The sequence below is a fragment of the Prunus mume genome, linkage group LG4 (assembly GCF_029339155.1).
Source record: "Prunus mume cultivar Tortuosa linkage group LG4, ASM2933915v1, whole genome shotgun sequence".
Classification (NCBI taxonomy): domain Eukaryota; kingdom Viridiplantae; phylum Streptophyta; class Magnoliopsida; order Rosales; family Rosaceae; genus Prunus; species Prunus mume.
In genome coordinates, this window is record NC_142701.1 from 16462182 (window position 1) to 16483327 (window position 21146).

Sequence of the window (21146 nt, forward strand, 5' to 3'; positions counted from 1 at the left end):
ATTATTCTCTTATTCGCATATTTGGGTGTACATGTTATCCTTATCTTGGTGCTTATGTTTCTAACAAGTTACAACCATGTTCGCTTGCCTGTGTTTTTCTTGGCTACAATGCTAATTATCATGGATATCATTGCTATCACCCTTCCACTGGGCGTGTCTATACCTCTCGACATGTTGTCTTTCACGAGCATGAATTTCTCTACTTTGCCCCTGCACTCACCACAACCCCTGCCTCTGATTTGTTTGTGTTCCTAGTTCTTACAAGTTCAGATTTGCTCAATGGGCCTCCTACCTCTCATCTAGACACTGGGCCCATGCCCCATATGGAACCTAATTCTCCTCTTATTGATCATGCCCATGTGGAGTCTCCAGCTACTGTTGCCATCCTCACCTCGTCGTCTCATGCCCCTCCATTCGCTCCAAGCCGACAACATTCCATCGCCTCCCCAATTCTCCCAAGCTCTAGCACTAGCACCAGCACCGGCCTCAGAGCCTATTTTGGGTGAGATGGCACTAGCTCCAGCTGCCACCCAACAACCACTTCCCGTTCAACCACAACAACCAGCCCCTACTCTGGCCCTAGCACCGGCCGCCGACACCCAGCCTCCTCCCATATAGCCCACGACTCACCCATCCACACACGGTCCAAATCCGGCATCTTCAAACCCAAATTCCACTCCAATTTCTCGGTTTGCTACCTCATTCCTTCTACATATATTTCTTTGGTTGATTCTGATCTTGAGCCTACATGCTACTTTCATGCTTCTCAATTTTCTCATTGGCGATAGGCTATGCATAATGAGTTTAATGCCCTCCTTAAGCAGGGTACTTGGTCCTTGGTTCCATTGCCTCCATCTGTTCATGTTGTTGGTTACAAGTGGGTTTTCAAAATCCAACGTCTTTTTTATGGTAGCATTGAACGTTACAAGGCGTGTTTGGTGGCCAAGGGTTATCATCAACAAACCGGAATTGATTATTTTGACACCTACAACCTTGTTGTGAAACCCACCACCATTCGCACTGTCCTCAGTATTGCAATCTCCTCTAGTTGGCCTCTTCGCAAGTTAGACATCAAAAATGTGTTTCTTCATGGCACACTTTCTAAAGCAGTCTATATGCAGCAGCCCCCTCACAGATCTTGGGCAACTTAACTATTTTCTTGGCATGGAGGTGACTTATTCGTCTAATTGTGTTCATCTCACCCAAAACAAATACACGCTTGATTTACTCAAATGCCTTAACCTCTTAGAATGTAGCCTCCAAAGGCTCTCTATCACATACCACTGGTCTTCATCTCTTTGATCCCTCCATCTATCGGCAACTGGTTGGCACTCTTCAATACTTGACTCTCACTTGCCCTGACATTGCATATGCGGTTCACCAGTGTCCCCATGGGCTCCCTACCGATCTTCACATAGAGGCTGTAAAACGCATTCATTCATCCCCTCTGCTGATCAACTCATCGATGTCTTTACCAAAGGTCTTCCCACGGATCGCTTTGCCCACTTGGTATCCAAACTTGTCTCTCCTCTGCCGCCAAGTTTGCGGGGGAGTATTAGGCAGCCCCAACATTCTTGACAGTAAAGGCCAATCAATGCAGTTTTCCGTTATAGTTGTTAATGCCTATAATTGCATAATTGTCTGTTACAATTATGCTGTAAACATTTTGTAACTCCTACACCACTAACAAACTGTATAAAACCCATGTAACAGTGCTTATTTGAGATATTAAAAGAATTTGTTTCTATAATGGGTGATGCTACTTGAAATCCACCGCTCCTTCCAAGAAGCTACAATAGATAAATACAAACATAGCAACGTTCAACTGGTGGGGAAGTAATAGTAAACTTACTGGTCATCAGTTTATACACAGAGATAGAAAGAGATGTTAAGATTTCAAAGGGACGGACCCTTGGCCCACCACTAGCAACATCGATATTGTTCTCAACTTAACCACCTGTTTAGCAGGTGTGAGGTTTTATACAAAAGGCCTCGATGTTGTTAGGAGTGGAACCATTTATTATATGAGACTTTTTATTTTGTTAAATTTCCGATGTGGGACTTGTGTATTATTCAACAAGAGAGAGAGAGAGAGAGAGAGAGAGAGAGATTACTTTTAAATAGTATAGCCGTGCTGCTATACTTTTTAAATATTTAAATATTATACATAAAGAGTATAGCCGCCTGGCTGTACCTTATAATTTTTTTTTTAAAACAGTATAGCCAACCGGCTGTACTCTATAAATTTTTCAAAAAAGTATAGCCGATCGGCTGTACTCTTCGAAGTATGCTATAGGCAATTTTTTTTTGGGGTTTGGGGGGATTCGAACCCAGGAGTCCATTCTCTCAAGCCAATTTTGCTGATTCTCGATCTATACTTGATTGCTCCGTACACATGGTGATCGAAGCCCTAGAGGACAAGAAACCGGTAGACGAAGCTCCTCTTGAAGAGAAGCAAGAGGCTGAAGCCGAAGTGGAGCCTAAATTAGAGCAAGAAGAACAAGAGAAATTTTTTTTTTGCCCGAATGATTTTTTTATATAAATGATTTGTAAACGCAACAGTTAGGAATTGCTTCATTTTGTGTGCTACAGAAAGCTATCTGAAATGTGCGTTGAGCACTTGGAAGGCCATAACTTGGAGCTAAATTAACCATTTTGCGAATGCGAGCACCATTTGGACACATTTTTTCATGATCTATACATTGGGAAGGAGAAAAATTATTTTTGAGGACAGGTTGGTAGATGAACTGGCTCCCTAAAGTTGCTGTTAAAATGAGTTCAAACTTTGAAAGGTCATAACTTTGCGCTCGGGTGTCCGTTTGAGGCAAATCTAGAAGCGGCTTGAGTTCTCTAGACCCCCAACAAAACGTTGTTTTCTGCTGTAAAACTGGATTACATCTTCCAAATGTAACAGCACATACATATTTTCCTTACATTTTCTTAATGTCATGCAAACAAAACTTCAATTTTGAACATAGGAGACAGTAAGTGATGGGCGGACTCATTTTTTATGGGTCAAAAAGCTGTATTATAGTAGCAATATAGAATGGAGAGTGGTGTTCAAGTGCATATAATGAGCAACAATATTGAAATGTTTCATATTAGATGGGCTAGTTTTTGTTTTAATTATTAACTTCAGGGTACATGGTTCAAGTCACAGAGAGGGCACACTTAGGTTTTTTTAAAAATATTTTTATTTTTATTTTTAAGTGTTTTCATTGGTTAATTTTACTTTGATGCTTTTGTCATGGCACATGTGCACACCCTGTTCGACAAGCCTCCTATATTAAAGTAATTAAAAAAGGATAAGATATTACTTAATTACATATAAAAAAGGGAAATGACCTCCACTGCCACCCATTTGCTAATATTAACTAAAAATACCACCCCTTCCCAATTTTTGTACAACTATAACCTATAAATATAAAATTATTGTCCACTTATTGCTGATTTATCACAAGTTCATAAATTTTGGTTTCTCTTAGCTCACTCAGCTCTCTCTCTCTCTCTCTCGCACAGCTCTCTTCTCTTTGGTATATGTCTATCGCACTGTGTCTCTCTTGGCTCTCTCTCAGAGCACAACTCTCTCTCTGTCTTTGCTCTCTTTCTCATACCGCGCTTTTTCTCTCTAGCTTCGTTATGTCTCTTTCTCCCCATATTCGGTCTTGCTCTCTATTTGGAATCGCGAACCCCTCCCTTTAGGTATGTCTTATGAATAGTCGCTTGCAACCGTGAAGCTCTAGTGGATTGCTGACCTCGAAAAGATAGTGTTGATGGTTATTTTCTTAATATCAGTGGGAATATGTGAAATGGGTTACATTTTGATTGTTTGGGTTTGTGTTAAATTTGTTTTGGCTTTAATTGCTTTGGGTTAGGTTTTGTTGAATATCCATGCTCATTCATCTGGGTTTGTACCAATTGCACTTAGATTGGTCTGGATATGTGAATCTTGAAACTTGGGATTTTCCATTTGATGTAGTAGATCTGTATAGTGTGATTCTGATGTGTTACACCAGTGTTCCTCTTATTTTACTGTCGTATTGTTGTTATGTTACTGTTATATTGCCATTATATTGTTGTTATATTGCTAATGTATTGTATGGTTATTGTGGTTATATTGTGTTAATGAACTGTTGTTTTGTCATGGTCAGAAATGGAGACAATTGTTATTCTCGTGTGCTACCATGGAAAATGGGTCACCTCGAAGAAGATGTGCAAATACGAAAGGGGTGACTCAAAAGGCTTAATAGTTCCACGGACCATCAAATTTGCTGAACTGTTGGACCGTGTGCATCAGATTGGTAATACAAACAGCAGGGAAGACAAGGTTTGCTTAAAATTCTCAGTTTTGGTGGCCTCGAATGAGTGGAAGCACATAAAGATTGAGGATGATGATGATGTCAATTTTTTTATGAAGTACAATTATGAGGTAACACCTTCAAAACTAGCTCCCTTACTTGTGATTATAGAAGATAAAGGACTCACAAATGATGTAGTTGATAGTATGCATATCACGACAAATAGTAGTCGGATGGGTCGTTCTTCAATTGCCATTGTTGAAAGCAATGAAGTAAGTTGGAATAATACAAATGGCACTGATGTGGGAGGTGAAGTAGGGACAGATTTTATGGATATGATTGATTTTAGCGAGGTGGAGGACATGTATGGTGGTGATAATGGTACTGAAAGAAATGAAGTGTCAGTGTACTATGCCCCTCCTATTTTGGGCTGCTTGAACACATCTGCCCAACTGCTAATAATGCGTTTAGGAGGAGAATCTGAACTCATTCGTGAACATTATTGGAATCAAATAGGTGAATAGAACCGGTACAATGAAGCCGGTGTAAATGATGGAGAAGCATATTTGGATAGTGGGTGTTCGCGAAGTGATTGGAATCCGAAAATTACAGTTGGGCAAATTTTCTCTAGTAAGAAAGCATTGTTGACGGAGTTACAGTTGATGGCAATAAGAGGCCACTTTGAATTTAAGGTGCAATTCTCCTGCACAAAGAGGTTGCTTGTGGTTTGTTGTCAACATCCATGCCCATGGCAGGTCCGAGCATCGAGATTTGGAGAATACAGCTTCATGATTGTGAGGTGTACAACTGTCCATGAATGTGATTTGAAGTTCATAAGTGACAACCATCGTCAAGCAACCGCAGCACTTGTAGCCACTTCATGTAAAAGGAAGTTGAAGGATTCTCGGACAATATACACACCAAGTGACATTATGAGAGATGTGAAACACAACTTTGGTTTAAGAATCCATTATTCGAAAGCTTGGAAAGCAAGGGAGTTAGCTCTATTGTGCATTAGAGGATCAGCGGAGGAGGCATATTATATTCTTCCAGCTTATTGCTATGAATTGGAGCGTATGAATCCCGGCACAAAAACACACATCCAAACTGAACAATCACTTTGTGTATTTATTTATGGCGGTTGGTGCATGTATTAGAGGGTTTTGTTCTTCCATGCGCCCAGTGATAGCTGTGGATGCCACTCATTTAAAATCCAAGTACAAGGGTGTTATGTTTGTAGCAAATGCATTCGATGGTAATCAAATATATATCCTCTTGCTTTTGGGATCGGGGATTTGGAGACAGATGCATCATGGCATTGGTTTTTCACTAAACTTCATGAAGCCATTGGTGAGTGTCCCAATCTTGTTATTATTTCTAATCGAAATGTTAGCATACAGAATGTGTGGAACAAAGTTTTTCCAACTGCGCAACATGGCATATGCTTTTATCATATGAAGGGGAACATGAAATGCACTTGCAAGTTGAAAAAGCGTGATCCAATACTTATGCACTTTGAGCAGGCTGCGAAATCTTATTCCATTGCTGAATTTGATTGTCATTTTCGCAAGATCAAGCGAAAGGAACATGTTGCTCAATATCTTGAAGAGGCAGGGTTACATAAGTGGTCTAGAGCTCACATGGATGGACGCCGCTACAATGTAATGACAACAAATATTGTGGAGTCAATCAACTCAGTCCTTAGGTTTGCAAGGACGCTGCCAGTGGTTCATTTGATAAGGGAAATTATGAATCTCCTTGTGAAATGGTTCACATAACGTCGTGAGTTGGCTTTGAAGTGCACAACAACATTGTGCCCCAATTTTGGAGAAAAGAAGTTGAGGAACAGGTTGGAGGATGCTGCAAGGATGAATGTGGTTAAAGTAAATAATGCACAGTTTAATGTTTTGGACGGTGATATGGATGGCCTCGTAGATTTGACGAACAACACTTGCAGTTGTAGAAAGTTTCAGCTTCAGCAGCTACCTTGCAAGCATGTAGTTGCAGTTTGCTGCTTCTTGAAAGTAAATGTATACTCAAAGGCTTCTCTGTATTACACTCGGAAAACCTACATGGATGCTTATTCGGATAGCATCTACCCGATACAGCCTCACGGTATGTGGGATATTCCTGAAGATGTTCGAAGTCGAGTTGTGCTGCCTCCCATTGCAAGGGTCATTCCAGGCAAACAAAAGAAGATAAGAATTCCCTCGCAAGGAGAGGGCACCATTAGAAGAAAGTGCTCAAGGTGTGGTTCCGCAGGCCACAATAAAAGCACCTGTAAAAACACTATTCCATTGCGCAATGTATCTTAGACAATATGATTTCTGTTGCTTTGGTAGGTCATGTAAACTTTACTTTTATTTGTGGTGGGTTTCGTGTTATGTTGAATGGGAATTCTTTTACATTTGCATAATTTGGGTTGCATTGCTACAAAGATGTCAGACAGGCCCAGATTGCCATTATATTGCACTGGTATTACTTCCAGATTGCTATTATAATTTGAGTGCGAAATTAAAAGGCTTGGAATGTAATTCCAAATGGATCCAAAACATTAAAGTTCTTAGAATTCCTTTATTACACAGTTACCGTGATGCTCCGATTATACCTTCTTTTGTGATTACAAATTCGGCCGATGCATAAGCCAGATGTGGGGCAAATACAACGTGAAATGTCCTATGTGTTTGACTACATATCGTTGTTGAAGGAGCATTATGAATGTTAACCCCAATAGATTGCTCATGTCTTGCCAAGAACACTCTTGAATTTATGCAATGTGCCCAAGCCACTCCCAAAGCTGGATTCACTTGTCTACTTGATGTGTCCAGGGACTCTAAGTTTCCCAACCTCACCCCATTCACTCCATCACGTGGCCCAATAAAATCCACCACTTGGTTGGTGACAACCACCGCCAACCCAAACTTATTTGCTAAACCCTTCAATGTCCCAGATATGTTGAAGAACATTTCAGACTGCCGTTTGAAATTCGGGGTTGTCTGATACTGTGATCGGAACAATGCAGCAATGGAGTCAATGACAATGTGTTTCACTAGTAGGCGGGTGTGATCAATGGCAATAAATGCTTCTAGGTCTCCAAGGACATGGATAAGTTGTTGAGCATCATGAACACCACGAACATATATGTCCTCCAATGGCTCCAACCTTATTAAGTTGGGGTACGATGCATGATAAAGGTTGCCTAGTTGTTGCAATCGACGAAATGAGAAGCTGAATTCTGTGAATATGTAGACGGAGGAGCCCCCTAGTCCGCCATGTGAGTGTGGGAGCTGAGCTCGTAGCGTAAATTGGAGACGAAGTTGCGCTCTTTCGGGAACCACTATCCCCTACCAATTCTGTTATGGAGTTGCAGGGTATCCCACCTCCCAAGCAGTCATCTAGTATTGGGCATCCAATGGATAATTTAGGGGTTGAAAGAGGAAGGAGCATGAGGTTTTGGGGTGTCATGTTTCTGTAATATAGGGGGGATGTGATGGTGCTACAAGGCATGCATTATATATATAGAGTTCATTTTGAAGGTCTGTAATGTAGGCCATATGTCTTTTAAGGGATGTATAATTCATCCTTTTTCCAGGTTGTAATTACTTTTTTTTTTTTGTATTTTTGTATTTTTGTATTTTTTTGGACCAAATAATTTTAAAAACATTCTGATGCAGTACGTACTGTAATATGATCATATTGTAACCCTATCACTACTCTATTGTACTCTTATTGACATAATATTGCCATTATATGCATGTTTATTGCATAGTTATTGCTGCTATATCGCCACTCAACTGGACACCGATAAACTGTATACGCACAAATACAAAAAGAGGCATCATCATTCCATAAAATCCTATTTCCAAACTTACATAATACAACAACAGGCCACCCCATCGTTACATAATACAAAAAGAGGCGACCTCATAGTTCCATTTCCTTGCTATTGACAAATTCAAAGTTGCATACTCTTCAAGTGCGGCGACCACGACCCATGAAATTCATGACCCGGCCACAGTGATGTTGGCCCAGTTTCCTGTCAGATCCACTATTTTTGCAAACTTACAAAATAGTTCGAATCCACTTTCCACTTCTTGTTGCTTCAACTTGGCCATTTCTTCTGATTCCTTGAATACCATAATTGCAGTGGCAGGAGCAATTTTAAATTTTCCTTTTATTGCCTTTATATGTAGGAGATGCATGCGGGCATGATAACGAGAGCGAATTGTGCGGTTTTTTATGACACCCCATCTAGCTTGGCCCTCCACAATTTTTGAAACTATGTCTGCATGGAGATTTTTCCAAAACATGGTATTGCCTCGACATTGTTGCATGCCATGGACCAAGTCTGCAGTGAGTGAATTGGATGACTTGCCTTCTGTTTCTTCCCTCCTTCAATTGAAAGCGTTGGGTTTGGTGTAAGGTTATGGTCCATGGTCTTGATATTTTGTATGGTGTACGACTTAATTGGAAATAAAGGGGTCTAAATGCGATGGGAGTGAAATCAGTGGGGACGGTAATGCTGCAGTTAATGTGATGGAAGTTTTCATTTCAAACAGCTGGGTTGATTAATATAGAGTTATTGGCGGGAGGGATTAGGGAGTAATTGGCGGGAGGGATTGGCGGGAGTCTTAGGCGGGATAGTATTGGGCGGGAGTTATTACCCAGTTGATCTGTATGCCTTTTTGTAATATATTTCTATTTTGGATGTTCCGAACTTGGTAATTTTCCCATTATGTAATTCAAATAAGGGATTTGCCTATTTGCCTAATTGACCAACTCATTCAAATTGACCAATATGGTTATTGTCTTATTTCTCATTTCAGCAATCTCAATTCATTTCCATTTTTTCATTTTTCATATTTTCCTATTTTCCATGTGTCATCCAATTTTTCATTATTTTTGCCTATTTTTCCTATTTCCTATTTTCGTATTTTGCAATTTCCCAAGTTTCCTTTTATACTATTTCCAATTTTCCAATTTTTCAATGTTCCAATTTTCCCATTATGTAATTAAAAAAAGTTGCCTACTTTGCCTAATTGAGAAAGTAATTAAAATTTTCCAATATGGTAATTGTTTTATTTTCCATTTCCACAATTTCAATTCGTTTCCAATTTGCCTATTTTCCACGTGTCCCTGTTTCCTATTTCCATTTATCCAATTTTCAGTTTTTGTCCAATTATCCAATTTTCTTTTTTCCAATTGCCCTATTTTCTAAGTTTCCTTTTTTTCCCATTTCCAATTTTCCAATGTGCTAACTTTCCTTTTGTTCTATTTCCAATTTTGCTATTTTCGAAGTTGCCTTATTTCCTAATTTCCAATTATCCAGTTATCCAATAGTCCAATTTTCTAATTATCCAATTTTCAATTATCCAATTTGCTAATTTGCCTATTTTCCAAGTGTCCTTTTTTCCTATTTCCTATTTCGAATTTTCCAATTTTCCTTTTTTCCAATTTTCATGTTTTCAGAGTTTCCTTTTTTTTTTTTCCTTTTTCCTATTTTCCAAGTTTCCTTTTGTTCAATTTCTAATTTTCCAATTTTCCAAGGGTCTTTATTTTCCAATTACCCAATTTTCGAAGTGTCCTTTTTGGCTTTTTCCAAATTTCCAAGTGTCCTTTTATCCTATTTCCTAGTTTCCTGTTTCCAATTTTCCTTTTTTCCTATTTCCACTTTTCCAAATTTCCAAGCTTCCATTTTTTCGTATTTTCGTATTTCCGATTTTCCAATTTTCCAATTTTCCAAATTTCCAAATTTTCAAATTTCCAATTTTCCTTTTGTTCTATTTCCAATTTTCCAATTTTCCAAGTTTCCTTATTTCCCATTTTCCAAGTTTGCACTTTTGCTAATTTGCTATTTTGCTATGTTCCAATTTTCTTTTCTGAAATTCGCAATAAATGCTTAGTTACATAGTCCTAGTTTGGGTTCAAATCCACAATTTCCAATTTCCCATTAAGGTTTGCTTTTTTCCGTTTGTCAGCCCATTTTATTGTTGTTAATGTAATGCTCTACTGCTGTAAATTACAGCCAACGAGTTAATGGTCTAGTTTGCAATCTCATCAATTGAATGTACCACCTAAATACCCAATATACTTCATATCAATTCCTACATATAACTCAACCTTCCTATAAATAATTGCAACTTAGCCAACTTCTTAAGTGGAAAGGTAATGAGTCGTACTCAACGAAGGATTCGAAAAATTCTGAGCATTTGCGGCAACTACTCATACAAGTTATAATTGGGACTATGTGTCCCCTGATGCTGTGAGAGAGATACTAGACGATGGTGGTGACATGAGTGAGCATAAGCACGTCAAAGCTGCTCGGAAGAAGCCAACCGATACGACTAAGTGATTGCGGCTACCACTATTCAGTTGGTTAGGGGTAATCGTGGTATTGCACAGATTAGAAGTATATTCCCTTAATGTCATTATCTAATTTAAAATAACACGAATATCAGTTTCATTTGCTTCATATATAATTATTGGGACTATGTATTGCAAGTCATCATGTGTTCCTTCTGTCTGACATTATATTTTGCAAATATCGAAATATTATTCAATAAGTCGTCAATATCACAGCACGTTGGGAATCAGTGAAGCCCCATTATCATGTCCGTTCACATTAATGAATTGGCGTACTTTTTCTCAAAAAACTGACAAGTGAGTCATAAGTAACATACCATGTGCTATACATTGTTTAGTGAATGGTTTATGGTTTATTTATATATAATAAAATTTCAAATATTGCTGAATATTTATTTCGTCTATATCACTGGGGACATGAGTGACTATAAGCACGTGAGACCTGCTAAGAAGAAATTGACCAATACGACCGAGTGATGTGGCTACCGTTATTCAGTTGGTTGGGGGAGATCGTGGTATTGCTAAGAGGGAGAACATAAAATGCTTTGCAATAAAATTTTCTTTTGTGTGTGGAATTATGAGTAGTTCAAATGTTAGTGTACCCTTTAATATTCTCCAACTGTTCGAAATGTGATTAGTTGCAATGTACTTTTTTACACGCTGCTTTCTAATCATTTGTTCGTCTATGAAAATTTCTAAATAAGGAGAAGACGTAAAATTAACTTGTGTCCAAATTTCATGCAAGAATGAAACGAAGCAAATTTTCATTTCAATTATCAGTGGACATAGTAAGAGCTCATCGGTGCACATGAACAAAAAAAATATAAAATAAAATAAAATTGCATCTAGAAAACTTCACCTGATCATTAGTCTTCATAACAATCGGGCTTCGTATAATAGAAACATAAATCATTTAGTTGGTCAGTGCATCCTGTCAAATTCGTCGAATAAAGGGTCACTAACATCTATTAGAGTTGATTCGTCATTGTTCGACGGTGATGTCCTGCATAAACATCAAACACAAGCACATAAACAATTTACCTATTCAAATTTTAGGTGTTATTATAAATAGTGTTAACATCTTACGATGTGTTCAAATTTCTTGGGCATTGTCTTCTATCATGACTAATGTGTCCACACTCCCGACAGTATCTAATCCTTGGCTTCATTGCCTTTTCCTTTGCTCCCGTTACTCGTTTCGACCTTCCATTGCACCTTACTCTCTTCGGGTCTTTCATATATTGTGTTTGAGAGCTAGACCCTCCAACTTCGTTATTACTTGGTCCATCCTTCAACAACTTCAACTTCACCCGCAAACTTTTTAAAGTCTCTGACAGTAGCTCACATCCTTCTTCACACATTAATGCATCCTCAACCACATCTGAAGCAAGTCAGGACATTGTACTCCGCTTTATTAAAAGACCAGGATCTGTAGAGTCTTTAATTTCATTGCCATTTGCATTTGACACCAATCCAAATTTTGCAGTTTTCTTCCATCTCTTCAAAATATATTTATTGGGCATATATTCAACCTGGTCCCTTCTGAACAATGCTAGGATGTGCTTGCAAATAATTTCAACAAATTCAAATATTTTGCAGCTACACCATGCATGGTCAGAATCCTTGACATATACGACTTCTGCGACTCTTGTTTCCCAATTTTTCCTTTCGCTCACATTAAAGACAACTTTAGAAGCATCCTCTGTTTTGAGCTCTAGGGAACATGCTGTACTTTGTATTAGTTCTTGCTCAAACTTTTGAAACATTGTCCTTGTGTACAAGGTAGCCATTTGTTTGTTCATTGACATCGGTAGAATACATTGAGCCACTTCAAATGCATCTACGTGATCAGCAACTAACTCTTTTTGACGTTGATGAGAAAGTGCCCTCTCAAATTGTATTATGAAATCCATCAACGAATTTCTCCTTGATATGTATTGCTTGAAGAAACCACGAGAACCTTCCGCTCTTTGGCTGCTTGACATTCCATGCAAAAAGTGTCGTATGAGGTGGAACCCAAGATTCCCTTAAATCAAACATTGAACTTAGCCATGGATGGTCAGTCAAACCAGCCTCTGTAACCACAATATTCCATTTTGCATCAAACTCATTCTTATTGTCAGTATCCCATATGGCTTTCTGAAATTCACGCCAATACTCCTTATAAACATAATGTGGTAACTTAACAGAGAACTTTGATGTGATGTGCCATATGCAAAGTCGATGAAATGTAGTCGGGAAGGCTATTGAAATCGCTCTGGTCATTGCCGCATCTTGATCTATAATGATTGTTTTAGGTTCGCCACCTGGCATGGCTTTCTTAACAAACATCCAAATAAATGACTCAGTCGTTTCCTTGCTCAAAAATGCGCATGCTAAGACAATTGTATGACCATGGTTATTAACTCCCAACATTGGTGCAAATGTCAAGTCGTATCGATTCTTGTTGAATGTGGTATCGAATACAACAACATCTCCATAAAACCCATACACCCGTCTAAAAATTGCATCTGCCCAAAAACAGCGACTAAACCTGTTATCGCCATCTCCCTTAATCTTGAAATAAAAATCCTCATTTTTTTTCTATTCAACCATAAAATACTCGGTCACTAGTTCAACATCGTGGTTCCTTAGCTTTCCATTCACACTACATTCAAGATTGTAGATATCTTTTTTGATAAAACCGATTTTATCCATTCTTCTAGATTGCACCTCGAAAATACTTACCTTCTGATTAATGGGAATATTAACCGAACCCAACTGTTTTGTGAGTACTTTTGTAGAATCTGAAATACGACGGTGTGATCTCAATAAATGCATTCTTTCTGAGGGTGTCATCTTATGATTATGTCCCTCTGCAAAAAGAGAGATGATATACTTCTTGCTCCCATTTGTCTTCATAACCACAATCTTAGCTTTGCAATTGCATCTACTTATTTCCCGCTGTCTTTTTCTCTCCCGAGTTTCATCTTTCTGTATGCACCTTGTTTGCAAATACAAATTCTTTCCTCAGAATCTCTTTCTTATTTTTCCCCCAAAAGTTGGAATGAAGTCGAATACTAAAGCCAGCCAAGAATGCATATCTATTATAGAAATTATAAACGATGTCAAGCGAGTCGAACTTCATCCCAACTGCTGGTGTTTCCTCATTTCTTACTTCAGGAATGTAAACCCTCCCATTAGCTGTTACATAGTCATCACTCTCTGAGCCCCCAGACATTTTATCCACGTATATTATTTATCTACTTCTATATTACTGCATAGCAAATATTAATTCATTAATCAATCATTACTTCATCACAACATATCAATGCATTCCACTTACATAAAACATTGCCCAAATTGACACAAAACACACATAGCCTAGCTTGTTGGATTTCGATTACACAAAACGCAAGCAAAATTTAATAATAGTTACGTCATCTCTTGTGAAATAATCTGGAAAAAATAACATTAGAACCAACATGTTCAACTAAGAACACAAATGTAATTCAAACCAACAATTACAGAACTTCACCCAATATCCTCTCCAAATGCTTACTCATAATGCCATTAAGTCTAAGTTTAGGATCTTTTACCTACATTTCATAATTTTCCACTCCCACCCCCCAAAAACAATCAACTAAGTATATTGAATATTCATAATGAAATGACGCATTATTGACAACAGAAATGACGCATTATTGATTCCACAAATGACGCATTATTGATGCCACAAATGACGAATTTCCCACTCTCACAAAAAACAAACCAAACCCAACAAAATCAATCCAGCAAGTGTGAACTTACCTCTCAAAGTCAATCGGGAGCTCCGAAATCAGTCAGCTTGAGAGAATGTGGTGGACATTAGAAAAGATTCTTTGGTAGTGGAGACTCCATCTCTACCAAAATCGAGGAACAACTGCTGCTACGACGTCTAGCTATTGAAAGAGATATGCTACTTTGCTTTCATCTGGAATCTCATCTGCTGAACGAAAAAGAGAAGGAGTTTTCACTTGAGCCATAGAATCAAAACAGGGCAATAGTTAGGTAAGAGCCATTAATCGTCATACGGAGGATACCGTAGATCGCAAGCCTCCCAAGGAGCTGATGACAATGGAGCGACTATAGGGTTTGGGAGCTTTAGATCTTTCTAATTGTGGGTTTGCATTACATTCAAAAAGCGAGGATTGTGTTCTTCAGTTTTTCACAGAGAAGGAAAAATCTTCAACTGAAGTTGGGTTTTCAACGGTCGATTTCAACCTGGTTCTACATGCACCCTCTTTTAAAAATTCACCGTTGGATGAAATCCAACGGCTCTTACATACCCCTCAAAAACACCCTTATAACTTTCCACTCACTATAGAAGCCCGCGATTAATAATAATTACATTAATCAAAGACTTGGGCATTGGGGCTCTTGGGCTTTGGAGAAATTTAATTAAGACACCCAAACGAGAATAAACAATTAATTTTTTCCCTTTTTGACATATCCTTTCAATTTAAATTTGAATGAAATTAGGTTTGAAAATTGCACAAAATAATTAATTACTATTTATTGAGCAATTTATGAAATAAGTAGCATATTTAAATATTCAACAAAGAAATAATAATTAAAACATAATTACTAATTAAAGTAATTAAAAAAGGATAAGATATTACTTAATGACATATATTAAATTAAGGAAGTTGGCCAAAAGAAAAAGTAAAGAAACTAATTTTATATTTTTAAAATTTAAATTTAAAATTTAAAATAAATAAATAAATGAACACTTTTCCCAACGAAATTTCGTAGACACAGATCTATGCCGTCAAAAATTTTCCGGATTAGGTTTCCCTCGACGAAAATACATTTGCCGACAAAATTTCTTCGAGAGAGGTCTAATGGACCCGTGTTTACGAAATTTCGTCGGGAGATGTCTTTTTGAAAATAAATAAATATAAACTTAGGATGTTTAGGTGAATTAAATTTTAAATTTTTTTGATTATTAGTAATTAAATAATATATTTGCTTTATTTAATTAGTGAAATTAGTAATTATATTTTAATTATTATTTATTTAGTGAATAATTAGTATTTAATTTATTAATTAACTTCATGAATTATATTACTTAATAAATAGTAATTCAATTTTTCCTTTTTCTGTTTTCCTTTAATATTCACTAAGTAAAACATAACTACTAATCAAAGTAATTAAAAAGAGAGGTACTTAAAGGGTAGAGTCGCACGACTGGACTTTTAAAATATTCTATTATTCGGAGTACAGCCGCACGGCTATACTTTGAAAATATTCTTTTTAGGTGCCCTTTGTGAACACTCTACATCGAAAATCCACAATCCTATAAAAAGGTCTTTATAAACAAAGCACTATGATGGTTTGGTAAGTGTGGTAAACATTAGAGAGTTGGGGTAATGGGCTTGGCTATAGGATCGGCTTTGGATTTGGCATCGATTAATAATAATTATATTAATCAAAGACTTAGGCCTTGGGGCTCTTGGCTTTGGAGAAATTTAATGAAGACACCCAAACGAGGATAACCAATTAATTTTTTTCGTTTTGACATATCCTTTCAATTTAAATTTGAATGAAATTAGGTTTGAAAATTACACAAAATAATTAATTACTATTTATTGAGCAATTTTTGAAATAAGTAGCATATTTAAATATTCAATAAGAAATAATAATTACTAATTAATTTAAATTAAAAATAAATAAATGAATACTTCTCCCAATGAAATTTTGTCGGCATAGATCTATGTTGCCGACGAAATTTCGTCAGGAGAGGTCTAGAAAGACCTCTCCCGTATCGTGGTCGTTTAACTTTAGTTTCGTTTGGACAAATGGTCATGCCGTCAATTTTATTAACTTTTTCAGTTAAATGTTGGGGCAAAATGATATTTTAATATTAAAACAAAAAAACAGAATAAAAAAATCATATATTTAAAATAACAATAAAAGAAAATCAAATAAAAAACCAAAAAAAAAAAAAAAGGTTTGGGAGAGTAGAAATCGGGATTGGGAAGGGGAGTTTAATTTTAAGTTTTTAGTTTTTTTTAATTTTTTATTCATATTTTGATCGATTTTGATACAAAAATACCATTTTGTCCCTGCATTTAACAGAAAAGTTAACAAAATTGACGATAGGACCATTTGTCCTAACGAAACTAAAGTTAAAGGACCACATGAACTATTTTAGAAATTAAGGTACTCAAATGCAAATCGGGTCGAAATTCAGGAATTAATAAAACGATTGACCCAAATTTTCAAGAACAAAAAATCATTTTTCATCTTCTTCATGTCTTTTTTAAGTTCGCGACCATAAATCCCAATGAAACACCATTCTTCATCTTCTTCCTGTCTTTTCAAATAATACATATTATTAGTATGTACATAATTATAAAAGAGATTTAAATAAAGTAGTAAAAATAATTACAAAAAATAAAAATAAAAATACATAAGTCACATTTGATGTGGGCCCATATCAGCCGGTTTAGTGGCCTGACAAGAGCACGACCCGAACCCACAACCTCGACACAAGCACGAGGGCTCGAGCTGTGGGTCAAGCCAAAATTGATGATTTTCCTAAATAAGCAGGCTCGACACAACCCGTTTATTAAATGGGCCAACTCTAAACAGGCTAGGCCGATGCCACACAGCCCGTTTGACACCTCTAGATGGAACAATAATTTTAAACTACAAGAAGAAGATGGTCTTCTTGCACACACACACACTACTAAAGTGCCATGATAATTTGAACATTTGGTCTAGTGTCAATTTGCTTTGCAATCTAGAAAGACGTAAAATTCTTCGAAAATGTCTTATGTATCTAACTTTAAACTTTAAAGTGAGTTTACAATTTTAAACGCACAAAGATTAATCCTTCATCCTGAAGGCATTTCTTGTGTCAATTCAATTCTGGAAAGGGTATATTACGTAATATGCCCTTAATTTGCACAGCAACAAGAAGTCCAACGCTATGACCTTTTCTTTTACAAAGAAACGTTGAACGGTGGCATTCCAAGAATCCCTTGGCAATTATAAGCAATGCTCAAACCAAAAGAACCACCAATTTTTTTTTTTCTAGTTTTGCTGTGTTGAACTTGAACCTACGCTGATGATAATGTCTATGAGAGTGCATCCATGTCATTACCCCAAAAACAATGTTTATGCATGATCTGACTGATGAATTGTCTAGCAAAGTTAGCTGTTGGAGTAGGTTTTTTTAAGAAAAAAATGACATTTCAGAGTGCACGTATGTCATTTTCTTGCACAATTAAAAAAGAAGAAGCAACAATTAGTACTTGAAACAAGTAATTGCCAGCTGATAAATTCTACTTGAGAGGCTTCATACCCTGCAAAAGTCAGAGAAAAGTTCAACGTCCGTATTACTGGCAACACAGATTAACATCCAGATAATTTCCAAGATACATTTAATGAAACCCAACTTAAAATAGTAAATGATGCATTTGAACAAAAAGTTTGTTGAGAAGGGTCACAAAAAAATAAAATCTTGGATCTTGAGTGCTCTAACATAAAAACGGGTATTTTTGAGCGTCAAGCTGGATTTAACATGTGCTCAACGGCACCCAATATCAGTTTTATTTATATTTTATTATTATGACATGTTCTTGGGGTATGCAAACCATCTTCAATATGACAAAAAAACAACAAAGAAAATGATAATAGCCTGAGAGTGCATTCCAATGTTTATAATTTGCACTTATTAGCCATGTTGTTTGAAGTTAATATTAAGTTTTATTATATTTTTATTTATGTATGAAAAATGAAAAGAGGAAAACTACTGAAGCTCACATGCAATGCAAGAAAGAAAGGAAAATCAAATTTGTTCCTGCTAGGGTTTGGAAGGCAATTAAAAACTATAAACGGGCACCTTAGGACTATTGACGCTCTGTTTTCTGCTTATGGCTGTCATTTTCTTATTCTAGGGTTTAGTTTCTTTGTCATAGAGAACTAACTCCCTAGTTATGACAAGAGAATGAGTAATTTGTTTATCAAAGAAATGTGTCCTTAATAGTCCCTTTGTATGAGTGTGTGTGTGTGTATGGGGTGGGGAGGGTGTTCGTGGGTGTAATTATTCGTAGGCTACTACTTTCCAGAATAGTAGAAAATAATTTCGAATGCAGTAAATAGTTGTCATCCAGAAGTCAAAAGCTACAATAGGAAACCAAAGCAATACTTCCTATTGTGGCCATTAGAAGTTGTACCTTAGAAAACCTTAGTTCATTGACTGCCAGTCGGAGAGAATCGTTTGAGAGTATTAACCGTGACAGGGCACCTGTGCTTAACCTGCATTATTTATAAAAGACATAAGGATGGGTTGATTAACAATTCGAACAATTAGCAAGAAAGCTATCAAACAGACGAATTTATTGTTTAGACATAATAAACTTTTTTTTCTTTCTGGGCTGATGTTTGTGCACAATAAACAAAAAGTTTCCATGTCCCATGTAAGTAAGTGAACCATCAAACAGAGTCATCTTCCCGTTTATCTTTATTTGGTCCTTTCTCCAGTGGATGTTTATTCTAACTGGCAGATGGTAGTTATTTATCTTTAAAAAGTGGAGAAATTTGCTATTTATGATAACTTAATTAGGCTATTCTTTGAACCCATTAGAATTTCCTTGGGGCATGTAGATGGTGTCTCCATACAAAATCACTACTCAATCTAAAGATGGAGCCAACTGGAAAAGGATGGGAGTCGCAGATAGTTGTTAGAATATAACATTGCTAACGTGCCTAATTGCAAAGAAAAGTATAGAGAATATTTGTAATTGTATACCCCAGAAACTTGGCTGCCTCTGAGACAGAACCCTCAACTGCAAAAATGAGATCCAACAGAGCTTGCATTCCCTGCAAAGGAGAGTAGCTAGAGTTAGGATCATCACATAGCAAAATGACTTAAATCTAAGATAATTACATACCAAAATGAACTTAGGATTATTGGGTCCAATTTGGGGACCACAATCTGATCCTCTAATGGTAGACTTTGGGGGAAGAATTTGAAGAAGCTCTTGAGGAGGGGAATAAGCATCAAGATCCACAGTGTTCCTGACTAGACCAGACTAGCGCAAGACAAGAGTAAATAATCATTTGATAATTGAGGATGTGAAATGAAAAAAAGATTGAAATGGAGTGAACACACCTTTTAGAGCTATAAGAGCGCGAAGGCGAGCCAAGGCTGACGCACGATTCATGTGTTGGGATCGGTCCTCGACAGCCTAAATTGGAATTCAATTAATTGAATATTGACAATTGAGCATATAGAGCGTTTAGAGCATTTAGAAGCAAAGAAGGAGACCTGCGCAGTAAGACCGGTGGGGAGGTGCTTGAGGCGTACGGCAGACTCTCGCTTGTTACGGTGCTGCCCCCCTGGGCCCGACGCCTTGAAAGTGTCCATTTGGCACTGACTCATCAGCTCTTGGTCCGTAGATGCCAGATATCCCTTTCCGCTATTCGTATTACTTGCGGCACCAATGCTGCTCCCGTACTTAGAGCACCGTATGAAGAAGGAGGCGTCGCTTTTCTTGTCTTCCAGCAACTGTGGTGGTTGTTGCGTCCACCTCCAGTTGCTTAAGCATTTTCTTCTTATTTTCACAGCTATGGCTGGAGACGGAGGTGGACATGATGCTTGAATTATAGCAGGCTTAGAAGCTGCGCCACTGCTTTTTCTTGAAACTCCAACTACTCTAACCCATGAATTTGAATATGATAATTTCCACCCTGACTGTGCCACGGCCATTCTCCCTTTATACGGAGATTCCGGCCGCAAATCGTGAAACACCAACTACCCTAAACCCTAAGTATTGTTACCCTGCCTGAACCATATTCTCAATTACCACCTTCACTTTCCTTCCGAGATTTGTCACCGAATTTCATATATATATTTTGAGTATAAGCGATTGATTGAAGGAGGGCGCTTACCCTTAATTGACTTTTTGGGTTTCTAAACACTGCCAAGATGAGCTGAGTTATACTCACGGGCTATTTTCAATATTAGACGTGTCACTTGAGACTAATTTCGCTAAAATTTGCTAAGGGTATTAAAGTAATTAACATAAAACAATAGAGAGCGTGAAAAAACTATTATTAATCAAGGATTTGGTCAAGTATTAGTGGCATAGCTGTAGAATTTACATATTCTTCTAAGGGTTGGTTTGACATTGCTGTGCTGTGAAAATAATTGTTGTTAGATTTACTGTGAGAGAAATCAGCTGTAAGAGAAAGTTGTTTGGCATTTGGTAAACATTTTGTTAAACGTGTTGTTGGTACAATAATCAGTTTATGAGCGTTTGGTAAATTTTTGTGTTAAAGTGTTGTGTATAATGAATAAAAAGCACATAATGTTGAAAAGGCTTTGTTGTTCAAGCGTTGTTAATGGACCATATCGCCAAGCCTATAGTATGGCGCCACGTGGTCAACAAAGTAGATACCCTCGTATGCCGACTCGACCTGATTCGCTACGACGAGTCATTACCTTAAAAGTAA

At 37.2% G+C, this 21146-nt stretch overlaps 1 protein-coding gene and 2 pseudogenes across 1 annotated transcript; 1 reads left to right on the forward strand and 2 right to left on the reverse strand.

Annotated features, from left to right (window-relative positions):
- The first annotated feature begins 4153 nt into the window (after nt 1-4153).
- LOC148918018 (uncharacterized) lies at nt 4154-6613 on the forward strand (annotated as a pseudogene).
- Nucleotides 6614-6883: 270 nt separating this feature from the next.
- Nucleotides 6884-7763, reverse strand: LOC148918019 (DNA repair protein XRCC3 homolog pseudogene; annotated as a pseudogene).
- Nucleotides 7764-17752: 9989 nt separating this feature from the next.
- LOC103327234 (Class I peptide chain release factor) lies at nt 17753-20621 on the reverse strand. Its single transcript, XM_008229525.3, has 6 exons — nt 19960-20621; nt 19804-19879; nt 19583-19713; nt 19441-19511; nt 18866-18947; nt 17753-17992 (listed from the first exon to the last, which is right to left on the reverse strand). The coding sequence occupies exons 1-6, from the start codon at nt 20398-20400 to the stop codon at nt 17972-17974; spliced, it is 822 nt and encodes a 273-aa protein (XP_008227747.2). The 5' UTR covers nt 20401-20621; the 3' UTR covers nt 17753-17971.
- Nucleotides 20622-21146: the final 525 nt, after the last annotated feature.